Source organism: Miscanthus floridulus, chromosome 2 (assembly GCF_019320115.1).
Source record: "Miscanthus floridulus cultivar M001 chromosome 2, ASM1932011v1, whole genome shotgun sequence".
Taxonomy (NCBI): Eukaryota; Viridiplantae; Streptophyta; class Magnoliopsida; order Poales; family Poaceae; genus Miscanthus; species Miscanthus floridulus.
Window position 1 is genome coordinate 33,612,616 of NC_089581.1, and position 13,418 is coordinate 33,626,033.

The 13,418-nt window shown below is 43.3% G+C and overlaps 3 protein-coding genes across 3 annotated transcripts; 1 reads left to right on the forward strand and 2 right to left on the reverse strand.

Moving 5' to 3' along the window:
* Window positions 1-380: 380 nt before the first annotated feature.
* Window positions 381-5,603, reverse strand: LOC136521452 (F-box protein At1g55000-like). Its single transcript, XM_066515195.1, has 2 exons — window positions 5,166-5,603; window positions 381-958 (listed from the first exon to the last, which is right to left on the reverse strand). The coding sequence occupies exons 1-2, from the start codon at window positions 5,547-5,549 to the stop codon at window positions 584-586; spliced, it is 759 nt and encodes a 252-aa protein (XP_066371292.1). The 5' UTR covers window positions 5,550-5,603; the 3' UTR covers window positions 381-583.
* A 230-nt stretch (window positions 5,604-5,833) lies between these two features.
* LOC136538399 (N-terminal acetyltransferase B complex catalytic subunit NAA20) lies at window positions 5,834-8,497 on the forward strand. Its single transcript, XM_066530373.1, has 6 exons — window positions 5,834-6,057; window positions 6,138-6,228; window positions 6,786-6,918; window positions 7,791-7,860; window positions 8,015-8,075; window positions 8,169-8,497. Exons 1-6 carry the CDS (start codon window positions 5,980-5,982, stop codon window positions 8,258-8,260), a joined length of 525 nt encoding a protein of 174 aa, XP_066386470.1. The 5' UTR covers window positions 5,834-5,979; the 3' UTR covers window positions 8,261-8,497.
* Window positions 8,498-9,396: 899 nt separating this feature from the next.
* Window positions 9,397-12,974, reverse strand: LOC136538400 (adenylosuccinate synthetase 2, chloroplastic-like). Its single transcript, XM_066530375.1, has 4 exons — window positions 12,635-12,974; window positions 10,255-10,947; window positions 9,869-10,180; window positions 9,397-9,718 (listed from the first exon to the last, which is right to left on the reverse strand). The coding sequence occupies exons 1-4, from the start codon at window positions 12,923-12,925 to the stop codon at window positions 9,548-9,550; spliced, it is 1,467 nt and encodes a 488-aa protein (XP_066386472.1). The 5' UTR covers window positions 12,926-12,974; the 3' UTR covers window positions 9,397-9,547.
* Between the last annotated feature and the right edge of the window lie 444 nt (window positions 12,975-13,418).

Consider the following 13,418-nt stretch of genomic DNA (forward strand, 5'->3'; position numbering starts at 1 on the left):
GAAAATGTAGTTGTATGGTTAAAACAACTATAAAACATACTCTCTTCATCTCCCTTCAAACAGCCGTAAACACATCTATTTATTTCCACCTATTTGGAAAAAGAAAAAAAATAAAGCCTAAGGTGCTGTTAAAATTGTACTGTGCGAAAACAGTTTCTTCTGAAAAAGCAACTTATGATTCTATCTGTTTGATTGAAGTTCTGCTTTTTAACAAAAACACTTTTCAGAAACTAAATCAAACGCAGCCTAAGTAGCATGGACAGGTTGATGATTTGAAAACTAACAAGAGTGAAAGGCAGCTTAATCGAGGATTGCCCGAGGATTTTAGTAATAACAAACCATCTTACTTACAAACAAGCAGGTTCACAAATGACGTAATATTTCAGACCAGCCAATTTTCATCCTGTACGACTTTTGTTCTCATCATCGATGCCATTTAGCAATTATTATCTACATACATACATCTATATTCATTAGACCAAAGTTTGTACTTGTACTTACAACAATCCGGATTGTACAATATACACATCAACAATAACCATCAACAAGCACCAATGTCATAACATATGCCATTGATCTGAATCTACCGCCCTGCGCGTTGCTGCTCCCACCTTAGGTCCTCGGAGTACTCCATCATGGCAGCCCTTGGATCACCTTCAGTAACAGATAAGTAGTACGCAGCAGTCCCATCGTCGACCTGCAGGCTCCGCCTCACCGACTCGATAATCCTTTTGCTTCGCCTCTCTGCAGCAACAATGCTTGCCATGGATTCAGTTTTGCCACCTGGGCGTCCCTCAGGGTAAAAGATTGCAACCTCTCTCTTGGCGTTATGGTCCATCTCGATGTAGCAGGTGCTGCCCATAAGGATTTCTGGGTTGCTGATCGAAATCAGAAGCCTCTCCCTCGAATAGATGCCATGGTCACTCATCATGTTGTTGAATCGTTTGATATCTGTCACCTGCATGCTATTCAACAAGCATGAAATTGCAGTCTCATGAAGAATAGAAAAGACAGCTAGTATTTGCCAAGCTCCTTTGCGGAGAGGGTCCTTTATAGTAGATGGATCCGTTGGACAACCTTTGGTAGGGTAAATGGTTTTTTATTGCAGTTTCATTAAGCATATATGATTATGCTGAGTAATCCTGCAGTAGTCACTAAATAAAATGTCCATCCCTTCAATAGTGCAATGCATCCAATAAAACATTTTATTTTTAGAAGGCTATCAAACCAACACAATCCTGGGCATAAGCATGTTGTAAGCAGTGAGACCATGATAATTTAAACACCAGTAGTGGTTGAGCAAAAAAAGATATTTCAAGACTCATCTGCTTTTCGAACTTGATATGTATAATAATACATAAAGCTGATAAAAACTTATTGAAGCATTATATTAGGAAACTCTAGCCTCATCCAACACAAAACAGATCCTAACAACAGGATGCCAGGTGTTAGGATCTGACCTGGCATCCTGTTCTTAGTCTGTATGAAGTCTGATCTGTATGAACACAAAAAACTTTTGATAATAAGAAATTTTATCCAAAACTTAACATCTGTATGAAGTCTGATCCCTCAACAGCAAGGTCAGATGCAGCAAGCTAAGTAGATTCCTACCTGATGTGAGCCTAACCACCTAAAACTCCATTTGGATAGATATAAAAAAAAAACAACTGGGATAACCAAAAATCCAGTTAAAAAAACAAAAATGATTCCTACCTGTTTTTTAGAAACCAACTCATGTAGCTCATGTTCTGCGCCATGTGCTTCATTTTTCTTTCATCTTATGTCATGTGCTTAACAAAGTAAGCACCATAATCCATACTACTTCCCTAATGTCTAATCAATTGTTAAATTAGAAGAAAAGTGATCTGGTGCTATGTAATGACGTCAGAGAATACTTGTTTTAGTTTACGAAACCCAAACAAAGTAATCCATAAACCTGGACCTACCTAACTAACAACCTAAAACCAATTTTCCTAAAAATCCTAAAAAACTGTTTTGTGAAAACAATCAAATATACACATAATCAATGTGTCCAAACAACCACCTAAGTGACTACCAGAAACTCATGACACTAGCTTCAAACACACCGTGACACAGTATAATAGCTATAAGTGCAGTTCCTAGTAGTTACAGTAGTGATGTCCAACCCACAGGCAGAAAACTTTCTTAATCTAATAAAATCCTATAGTTATTATTCCAGAGTAATGACATTACATTGAGACTTGAGAGACTAAAAAGCCACCACCTTCAACACTAAGAGTAATTGCAAGCACCCAGAAACCCAGCGGTGAGCACAAGACTCCTTACAGACACAGTGACCATACTCGATGCTGAATATGATATAGATCCCTCTCTCTTCCCATCCCTGCTCAACAAAACCACTAACAATGACATAGCGAACTTCCCGTGCTCCAACCCCATTGCTTCATTCCTTCCAATGAATCATGGCTATGTTTATCTGCCACATAAAACTCCTGACCACTACTGCCAATCATCAAATCCCAATTGGAGCACCTCTTCATTAAATTCAAAGGACAAAAGTTATCAGCAGCATGAAAAACAATGTACTCTACACAAGTACTAAGCTACACTAGTGTGAGGAAGGTATCAAAATGACAGATCTCAAACTACACAGATGCACTACATTCGTTCGAAACTGTTAGCTTCAGCCTCAGCCTTGTCCTAAGTCAAACTTCTAAACTTTGACCAAGTTGATAGAAAAATACATCAACATCTATATAGTATCGAATTAGTTTCATTAAATTATCAATGAAATATGTCTTGAACTCTTCATGGTGCATTTATTTGAACTTGTGGATGTTAAGTTGTTAACTAATTTTGACTCAAGACAGGGCTAAAATGAACTATAATTTGAAACAAAGGGAGTAAGTATTTGATTGATGAGATCTCTTGATTGATCATAAGTTGGTGGATGTTCTTACACACTTTGCGCGTACCTACGCATTATTAACAGTTTGTTCATTTCCTTCTAGGATACTTGTTCAACAACCACTGATGACCAACTTTTTTTTATTAATTTTGAGTTTTTGACTAGCTCCGTCTTCCTATGATGACAAGAACGAGCCTCACATCCCTGATGTGGAAGTACCCCAGATTATCTACTTCCATTTCCATATACTCTCTCTAAGGTTCAGTCCGAATTAATCCTGCGACGGAGTACATACAAGCGAGCACCTCTTCATCAAATCCCAATTGGAGCACCTCTTCATTAAATTCAAAGGACAAAAGTTATCAGCAGCATGAAAAACAATGTACTCTACACAAGTACTAAGCTACACTAGTGTGAGGAAGGTATCAAAATGACAGATCTCAAACTACACAGATGCACTACATTCGTTCGAAACTGTTAGCTTCAGCCTCAGCCTTGTCCTAAGTCAAACTTCTAAACTTTGACCAAGTTGATAGAAAAATACATCAACATCTATATAGTATCGAATTAGTTTCATTAAATTATCAATGAAATATGTCTTGAACTCTTCATGGTGCATTTATTTGAACTTGTGGATGTTAAGTTGTTAACTAATTTTGACTCAAGACAGGGCTAAAACTCCTGACCACTACTGCCAATCATCAAATCCCAATTGGAGCACCTCTTCATTAAATTCAAAGGACAAAAGTTATCAGCAGCATGAAAAACAATGTACTCTACACAAGTACTAAGCTACACTAGTGTGAGGAAGGTATCAAAATGACAGATCTCAAACTACACAGATGCACTACATTCGTTCGAAACTGTTAGCTTCAGCCTCAGCCTTGTCCTAAGTCAAACTTCTAAACTTTGACCAAGTTGATAGAAAAATACATCAACATCTATATAGTATCGAATTAGTTTCATTAAATTATCAATGAAATATGTCTTGAACTCTTCATGGTGCATTTATTTGAACTTGTGGATGTTAAGTTGTTAACTAATTTTGACTCAAGACAGGGCTAAAATGAACTATAATTTGAAACAAAGGGAGTAAGTATTTGATTGATGAGATCTCTTGATTGATCATAAGTTGGTGGATGTTCTTACACACTTTGCGCGTACCTACGCATTATTAACAGTTTGTTCATTTCCTTCTAGGATACTTGTTCAACAACCACTGATGACCAACTTTTTTTTATTAATTTTGAGTTTTTGACTAGCTCCGTCTTCCTATGATGACAAGAACGAGCCTCACATCCCTGATGTGGAAGTACCCCAGATTATCTACTTCCATTTCCATATACTCTCTCTAAGGTTCAGTCCGAATTAATCCTGCGACGGAGTACATACAAGCGAGCACCTCTTCATCAAATCCCAATTGGAGCACCTCTTCATTAAATTCAAAGGACAAAAGTTATCAGCAGCATGAAAAACAATGTACTCTACACAAGTACTAAGCTACACTAGTGTGAGGAAGGTATCAAAATGACAGATCTCAAACTACACAGATGCACTACATTCGTTCGAAACTGTTAGCTTCAGCCTCAGCCTTGTCCTAAGTCAAACTTCTAAACTTTGACCAAGTTGATAGAAAAATACATCAACATCTATATAGTATCGAATTAGTTTCATTAAATTATCAATGAAATATGTCTTGAACTCTTCATGGTGCATTTATTTGAACTTGTGGATGTTAAGTTGTTAACTAATTTTGACTCAAGACAGGGCTAAAATGAACTATAATTTGAAACAAAGGGAGTAAGTATTTGATTGATGAGATCTCTTGATTGATCATAAGTTGGTGGATGTTCTTACACACTTTGCGCGTACCTACGCATTATTAACAGTTTGTTCATTTCCTTCTAGGATACTTGTTCAACAACCACTGATGACCAACTTTTTTTTATTAATTTTGAGTTTTTGACTAGCTCCGTCTTCCTATGATGACAAGAACGAGCCTCACATCCCTGATGTGGAAGTACCCCCAGATTATCTACTTCCATTTCCATATACTCTCTCTAAGGTTCAGTCCGAATTAATCCTGCGACGGAGTACATACAAGCGATCAAATCTTAATGCATATGATCTGCTGCCACAGAATGTTTAGGGGCGATCAAAACCAGATTCATGTGAGGATTATAGGCGCTTCGACAAGTTGGATATCACCTCAGCAAACAATAGGTCGATCGCCACATCGTTGGAACATAGAGCGCGCACGATACAGAACACGCACCTGCACGGAGTACTTGAGAGCGACGCCGGGGACGGTATCCCCGCGGCGGACGGCATGCGACAGCGCGAATCTCCCGAGGGAGGCGGCCCGCCAGAAGGCCCCCGTCGCCGGCTCGCCGACGACGCGCCCCACGCCCCAGGGCGCACAGAAGGCGGCCTCGACCACGGCGCGGTCGGAGGCAACAGCGCGCCACGCGCGGCAGACGCAGGCGGACCGCGCGAGGTCGATCGGCGGCAGCCTCTGCAGCACGGCGCGAAGCAGGTCCGCCGGGAGGCGCGCGTCCATCGCGCCCGCGGCCGGATCGGGTTTGGGGCTCGGCGGATCGGCCGGGGAGGAGGCGTCGGGACCCCCGCCTGCGCCGTCGTCTACGACGCGCGAGTCCATGGCCTTGAGAGACTCGTGCTGTGGCTGGCGTTGGGGGCCGCGTGGATGGAGTCGGGTGACGAAATGTCCCGACGAAATGGGAGGTCGGAAGCGGCGCGGCGGAGGCGGACTCGAGCGGTCGGGCCGTCTGGACCGTGTGGTGTAGCGGGCTCGGCTCCTCTTCCTCCTCTCGGTTGGGTTTGGGCTCATTTGCTCCATCCAAATTTTAGGTGGGCCTATAGGGTATTTTATTCCACATGGGCCTGGCCATCTTCACCCTTCACCACCGGAGCTTCTAGAAACCCGACCGGCCGGCCGCAATCCGACGAGAGAGAGAGAGAGTGTCAGTCACGAATCCGGATAGAGCGCCGTCACCCACCCCGCCGCGCCGGCCCCGCTCGCCGCCGCCCCGAGCAGAGAGAGGGAAAGAAAGGCGAGGAGAGAAGGAAGCATGACGACAATCCGCCGGTTCTGCTGCGACGACCTCCTCCGCTTCGCCTCCGTCAACCTGGACCACCTCACCGAGACGGTGCGCCACCGACGCGTTCCCCCTCTCGTTCCTTTGTTCGAGCGCATCCCCTCTCTGATCTCACGATTCGGTCGCCGCAGTTCAACATGTCCTTCTACATGACGTACCTGGCGCGCTGGCCCGACTACTTCCACGCCGCCGTCAACCCTGGCGGCCGCGTCATGGGTTACAGTATGTCTCTCATACCTTTGCATCTTGGTTGTGTGGGCGTATCGGCCTCTCATAAATTCGCGGCTAGTTGTGCGCTGCTAGTGCGTCTGCATCTATGCTTGGCAAATTAAAATTAGCTGAACATGTAGAGTGCAAACCCTGGATGCTAGTTTGAGTGTTCAGACATGAGTGGTGTAAAAGGCACTGGATTATCTTCTTCTGCACTGTTTTTTGTGCATTACGCAATTAGTCATATGTAGATGCTGCCTGGTGCAATCCATGGTTTGTGTTCTTCAAGTTGGCATTGTTTTAGGAGTGCAAAGTGCACTTGTAAGATACTGGGATTTGCGATGTTGGTTCGTAAAAGGAGTGTGTGAAATCTGAAATGGCTGGTGAAGGTAGCAATAGGATACTGGTTAACTCACTATGGCCTCTTTTGTTTTTAATCTTGAGTGGTGAGCATCAAAATTAGAGGTTTATCCCCTTCTGAAGCATATAATGCAATATTATTCTGCATATTCCATTTCTTTCTTTCACCTTCATTTAGTTTAGGGAAGTAAGCTAGAAATCTTTTGCAGTCATGGGTAAAGTTGAAGGGCAAGGTGAATCTTGGCATGGACACGTCACAGCAGTGTCAGTTGCCTCTGAATTTCGGAGGCAGAAGTTAGCCAAGAAGCTTATGAACTTACTGGAGGAAATCAGTGATAAGATGTAAGTAACATGTTTTCGTTTCTCTTTCTCCTTCTTGTTTAGTCCCTATGATCTTTTTTCCCCTTTATTATGGATACGGAGTTCTTGTGCTATTATTGGATCTTCACAATGTATGATTGTTGTAATCTTAATTGTTGTTTGTTGAGTTTATAGTTCATGACATGCTAATAGTTCATATAATCTGTTCTTCTCTCCAGATATTTCATATTCTTTTCCTATCTTAATGCTCTGATAATCTTAAGAAAAATTCCCATTGTCTTGGATTCACACTTTATGTATCAGAAAAAATAATTATGGTTCATGCTTCTACTTCTTGATTCCAGCTTTTGCTAACTAGATCAAGGAACATTTCTCCCCCTATCCAGCTTATTTCAAGTTCTGCATGTGTGAGGGGCTGATCGGTAGTTACTACTCCCTCCATTCCAAATTATAAGACGTTTTGGCTTTTCTAGATACATTGTTTTTGCTACGTATTTAGACATACACTATATCTAGGTGCATAGCAGTAGCTATGAATTTAGAAAAGCCGAAACGTCTTATAATTTGGAACGGAGGGAGTAGTTAGGAACAGGGTTTCATCCTGGTAGAGCATTTAGAGTGGTATAAGAGCACAATACCCTCCCATTCTCACGTTTACATTGAAGGGGATAACTGAATTCATGACATATCATCCCCCTGCGCCCTAGTCTGGTTACATTTTCCCCCACAAACTAGTCTGGTTACTTGTCACCCTGATAATAGGCACTGAATATCTGCTATGTTCAACCCACATTAGTGTTATCATGTTGGATAGATGTGATGTCCTTGAAGTCATACATATTACATCACTAGCGTTACTTCACATACTATTATAACCCAGTTTTCCTATTCAGGGATAAGGCCTACTTTGTGGATCTCTTTGTAAGGGCATCTAACATGCCAGCGATAAGGATGTACGAAAAGGTAACAGTGTCTATAAATTTCAGGATCAATGCCCACTTGATGTGCCAATATTCTGCTGCTCCAAACAGAACTTTTTAATATTTATTAATGTCAACCAGTGAAACCAAGTAGTTTAGTGAGTGAACTTGCCTAATTATGTTCCTTGTTTCCATAGCTTGGTTATGTGGTTTACCGAAGGGTGCTCCGGTACTACTCAGGGGAAGAAGATGGCCTTGGTAAGCATTTGCAGTGCCAAATCTCAAGGCATACATATTCCAAATTTGTTGCTTATTATGGTGCACTTATGCCTGTATATGTTTTTGCTCCAGATATGAGAAAAGCATTATCACAAGATGTTGAGAAGAAGTCCATCATACCACTCAAGAGGCCAATTACGCCTGATGAACTTGAATATGATTGATGTTAAAACTTCACTACCTGGTGCTTACGTTGAAAGCTCTGGTGTGGAATTTGATAGGCTTTGAATATCTGGTAGTGTCATTAGTTGTCAGTGTATTGTTTTTTTCGTACCTGTTAGGGTACAGAGGTTTTCGAGGTGAATGCTGAAGTTTTTATATTTGAGAATAGCAAGAACTATGTCTTGGCGTGGAATCGAATTTCTTTGTTCTGAGGTCGCACCCATTTTTATCCTGTGATGCTATTTGCTGTGTAGTGTAGTGTGTTTTTATACAGCTTACACAGTACAAGTTACATTTGACCCATGTTAAGCGGTGATAGGTAGAGTTTAACCTGGCATCACAATTAGTAGCAATTCAGTGCGCCTGAGATACTGAATGGCACATAGAGTCTTACCGCCTGTGACCGGAAGGTCCCGGGTTCGAGTCGCGGTCTCCTCGCATTGCACAGGCGAGGGTAAGGCTTAGCCACTTACATCTTTTCCCAGACCCCGCACAGAGCGGGAGCTCTCTGGACTTGATACGTCCTTTTTAGATACTGAATGGCACGTGAGCTTGTCAATCAAATGATATCATTCTTTACCCTTTCACATATGCTGTTGGCGCGACCATGTTTAAGCAAGTCACCTCATTGCAAAAACATTACTCTGGACAATGGTTGTAAAGTAATGGTCGAGGAAGAGGAGACCAAACAGGAAGTGGAAACCTCCAGAGAAAAGCGCGGTGATCAACACTGATGCTGCTTTTGATGCAAGCAGCAATACATTGCGCAAGAGATCATGTGCGTGATATGTTGGTTCGCAGGTGCAGGAAAGACTGCCGATGCTAGGACAAAACAGTTATTGGAAGTTCATTCGCAGGTGCGGGAAAGACTGCCGATGCTAGCACAAAACAGTTAATGAAAGTTCCAGGTCTCAGGATGTAGGATCGACGAGGCTAGATATGCAGACTCGACATTAAAGGGTTCATTCAGCAATGCTTCAACTTATTTGGACATTGGAGTTTCAAACAATTTTTTTTAAAAAAAATCAGAGCATTCGGTGCTGCTTTTGCTTCAAAATTCTTGCCCAAATTTGGCCACTCAAGTTTTTGGAAAGATATGCTTAAATTAGGTGGTCAGTAAAAATAACAGATGCAAAGGGCAATTTGGACAGATGCTTCCTGAAGCTGACTTGAACTCATTTAGCAAAGGATGATAAATTCTACACCCTCCACGACCAGCCTGTTTTATTAGTAACCAAAGCAATTACATTATTGAACTAAGTGAGGGATCTCTGAAACAAGACGAGTAATTATTTGTATATGAGGGCGTCACGTCCAGGCCCGACACCAATGTAGTGGACTGGAATGCCGACCAGTTCCTCTATCCTCTCCACATAGCGACGAGCAGTTTCTGGGAGATCACTGTAGTCTCGTATTGAGGAAATGTCTTCCTCCCATCCAGGTAGGGCCTCATATTTGACCTACACAACCAGAGACCACAGGAATTGTTGTCAAGAGAAACAAGACCCAAATTAAGTGCCATGCTGGAGACCGCTTTGATTGTGTTGTATATAAAGTTATACCAATGAAACACAACTCAGTAAAGAAGGATAGACTGTTTCGATCCTTACCTTTATTTGCTCTAGAAGATCAAGATCTGCTGGGAATGATTGGACAGTGTTACCGTCATCGGTGTAGTATGAGGTACCCAGCTTAATTTCCTTGAGTCCAGTTAAGACATCGAGTTTTGTGAGATTCAAAGATGAGAAACAATTGATTTGGCAACAGTATTTAAGTGCAACTATATCAAGCCAGCCACAACGCCTAGGACGACCTGTTGTAGTACCAAATTCCATTCCAGAAGCACGAAGCAAATCGCCAGTCTTACCCAATAGTTCTGTTGGGAAAGGACCGGATCCAACCCTAGTTGTGTAGGCTTTTACCTGGACATAAAAACATTACGTTCAGGAAGAATGGGACATAAGAAATTTTAAGCAGTTTAAGTAATTAAGCGTACCACTCCAATGATATCACCGAGACTTCTGGGAGCAATACCAAGCCCAGTACAGATTCCACCAGCTGAGGGACTTGAGGAAGTAACAAAGGGGTAGGTCCCAAAGTCTATGTCTAACATGGTAGCTTGACCACCTTCAACCAATATTTTCTTCTTCTGCAAAATGGACTGATTCATGAAATGCACAGTATCAGTGATAAAAGGTTCCAATCGTTCAGCAAACCTTTTATACTTCTCAACTTCCTCTTTGAGAATCTTGCTATCGTATTCAAAATCTTTGAAGCGTAGAGCTGCATCTCTTAGTAGGTTGTTGAGTTTTGCACCAAAGGTATCCATATGTCGCAGATCACTTACTCTGAGTCCATTCCTTGTAACCTTGTTCAAATAGCATGGTCCAATTCCTCTCTTCGTTGTCCCTATAAGGGCATTCCCAAGCTCTACCTCTCTAAGACCATCAACAACTTGATGAAGATCAAACAAAAGATGGGCACGGTCTGATACCAAAAGCCTTCCCTCGCAAGAAATTCCATTAGACTCTAGCCCATCAATTTCCTTAAAGAATCCAGGAAGATGAACAACTGCTCCATTACCAATCACACACTGAGTGTTTTCATTAAGGATGCCTGATGGAACAAGATGAAGTGCAAACTTCTTCCCTTCAGAATTGTATATGGTATGTCCAGCATTAGCTCCACCCTAAGAACATAAACAACCCTACAAGTTAAAGGGGGAAACAGGGGTGTATCAAATCTTTTTTTTTCTCGTGCATCAAATCTTATTGCAAACAGTAGGCCTGGTACTACTGTCACCAACTATTTCAGAGGAAGGATCAACTTAAACTAACAGAGCCTCAAATAACCGCATAGAACAGCAGAAGAAATAGTAAGTTGAGTGGACTCTGCACAGGCAATGTTATTCACAAGGAAACACGAATACACGATCATATGTCAAGCCACAAGGAGCTACACATGTTAGTAGCCAGCGCTCTTAATAGTGGTTGCTTGGTAGTGAATTGCTATAGAGGATGAAATGTTGTTATTGCAAAAGTTAAGTCATACGATCCCATTTTTATTAATAGGACTGTTCGCCTAAACGGACGTTTAGCCTGTTTACACACCGTTTAAACGCTACACGGTGGTACACCGTTTCCATTTAATCGGTTGTTTTGACCATTTAAACGGCCGTTTTCCCGTTTAAAACACCCGTTTTGCCCGAATAATGGGCTAAACGGTAGGTGACCGACTGTTTACCGTTTAGCGTTTAGGATAACACTTAGGACATGCCATAAAAAGATATGTACACCGTAATTATTGATGTTTCACTACCCATAACTGTTCTTCTGCTTGTTGAAGAACAGGGGAACACAAAGGCTATGTTGAGAAAATGCAGCGTTTTCAAGTCCAAAATCATTGTGGTTTAGAAGTCAATAGCATGACTGAGAAATAGGAAAGTTACATAAAGAAAAGTTAAAAGTGACGTAGTGCAATGCAAATCATACATAAGAACCGGTTAGAAACAGAAGTAGTGAATTTAAATCAACTGTTAGTCTTCTACTAAAAACTGTGGCAGCCTGCTGTTTGTTCTATTCAACCTCATGAATATACTAATACTGCATGTTTGCCAATATTAGATTATTATCACATCCATAACCCTAAAGGTAGTGATCTAGCATTGCCTAAGTTCTAGCAGTGAACTAAGAGGTTGATGAAACATTTGATTCACTGAGCAGACACAAATAGTCAGATGTTTATGAACAGGCACCTCACATGCTTTACCTGAACTGAGCACATTACTGAATATTGCTAAAATTACCATGACGGGACAATCTTTCACACAATTCAAGAGAACTGGGGACCGATGATAAACACCCAAGCTTGAGGGGTATAATTTATCCTTAAGAAGCACGACTCAACAACTTGTGATCAAACTACCTTGACACGTGCTTTGGATGGTTTACAGATAATTGCATGACAGTATTTAAGTAGTCACTACTCAGTACCGAACAGGTGTGCGCAGAGGAAGAGCCTCTAAAAAAGCTTTCGTGAAGACTTAACAAAGTTCCTAGAGTAGCTAATCTCTAGCCACCTCCATGGAAGTACTACAGCGATCACGATGATGGCATTGTTCTAAGACGACAAGCTAGGGACCGCGCCAAATGCAAAGATGGAAGCACAGCGGATCAAGAATGTAAAAAAATTATGAAAGAAATTCTACAGCAAACAAGTTTATATCAAGGAATTGCAAACTCCTCTGACGCGTACATGAACCCTGAAACTAACTTATAACCCAGCGCAATGCAATTCATCGAACACCAGCGCGCCAACGAACAGCAACAGCGCGGCGAGCATTGCGCCTTCGCGAGAGGCGCGTGCGAGAGAGAGACCTGGCACCGAGCGACGACGTCGAAGCGCTGGGCGAGGATGTCGACGAGCTTTCCCTTCCCCTCGTCGCCCCACTGCGTGCCCAGCACTCCGGCCACCTGGCTCAGCGAATCCAGCCGGCCCCGCGCGGCCGCAGATGGCTCATCCGTGGTGGAGGGTGACACGGGAGCCGCCCTCACCGGCTGGCATAGCCGCGGTGCAGGCCCCGGGACCAGGACGCGTCCGCCGCAGCCGGCGCCGGGGCGGATGAGAGAGAAGGGGGCGGGGTCCAGCGACAGAGGGGCTAGCGGCATGGCGTGGCGTTGGCGCGGCGCGGGTGGAGGGAGAAGGGGTAAGACTGACTCAAACATGACCCAAACCAAAAATGGGTCCTTTACAATGTCTTTACAATGTTTTATCCGCACAAATCGATCTCCAACGGACTATGCAAACGAGCGACGCATTTTGGGTGGGAGCCGACCCGGGACGCAAATAAGCGTCCTCCCTCCGTCCTTCTGCGCCTCCGCGCAGGCGCCAGGCCCCTTGCGGCGACACTGGCGGCATGCAGCTCCGCCGCCGCGCCAGGGCCCTCCATCTCCCCTATTGCCTTGCCGCCGCCAGAGCTTGTGGCCGGCAGAGCTGCCTTGTCTCCGCGACTTTTCTTCTCGAGCTCGATGTTGTTTCAAGCGGCGGCGGCGGTCCGACCGGCGAGCTCGGTTCCGGTGTGGCCGCGGCCAGATCCTTGGCCTTGGGGTCTGGATCCACCGCCCCTCTGGCCGGATCTGTGGTCTGCGCTCCTCGGTGGCG

Excerpts from the sequence above, each read along its gene's own strand:
- LOC136521452 (XM_066515195.1), bottom strand. The coding sequence starts at position 5,549 with ATGGACTCGCGCGTCGTAGACGACGGCGCAGGCGGGGGTCCCGACGCC. Across the intron at positions 959-5,165 it reads CTCTCAAGTACTCCGTGCAG|GTGACAGATATCAAACGATT; the intron begins GTGCGTGTTCTG and ends AATAGCATGCAG.
- LOC136538399 (XM_066530373.1), top strand. The coding sequence starts at position 5,980 with ATGACGACAATCCGCCGGTTCTGCTGCGACGACCTCCTCCGCTTCGCC. Across the intron at positions 6,229-6,785 it reads CGGCCGCGTCATGGGTTACA|TCATGGGTAAAGTTGAAGGG; the intron begins GTATGTCTCTCA and ends AATCTTTTGCAG. Across the intron at positions 7,861-8,014 it reads CGATAAGGATGTACGAAAAG|CTTGGTTATGTGGTTTACCG; the intron begins GTAACAGTGTCT and ends TTGTTTCCATAG.
- LOC136538400 (XM_066530375.1), bottom strand. The coding sequence starts at position 12,925 with ATGCCGCTAGCCCCTCTGTCGCTGGACCCCGCCCCCTTCTCTCTCATC. Across the intron at positions 10,948-12,634 it reads ACGTCGTCGCTCGGTGCCAG|GGTGGAGCTAATGCTGGACA; the intron begins GTCTCTCTCTCG and ends TTATGTTCTTAG. Across the intron at positions 9,719-9,868 it reads ATCTTCTAGAGCAAATAAAG|GTCAAATATGAGGCCCTACC; the intron begins GTAAGGATCGAA and ends CTGGTTGTGTAG.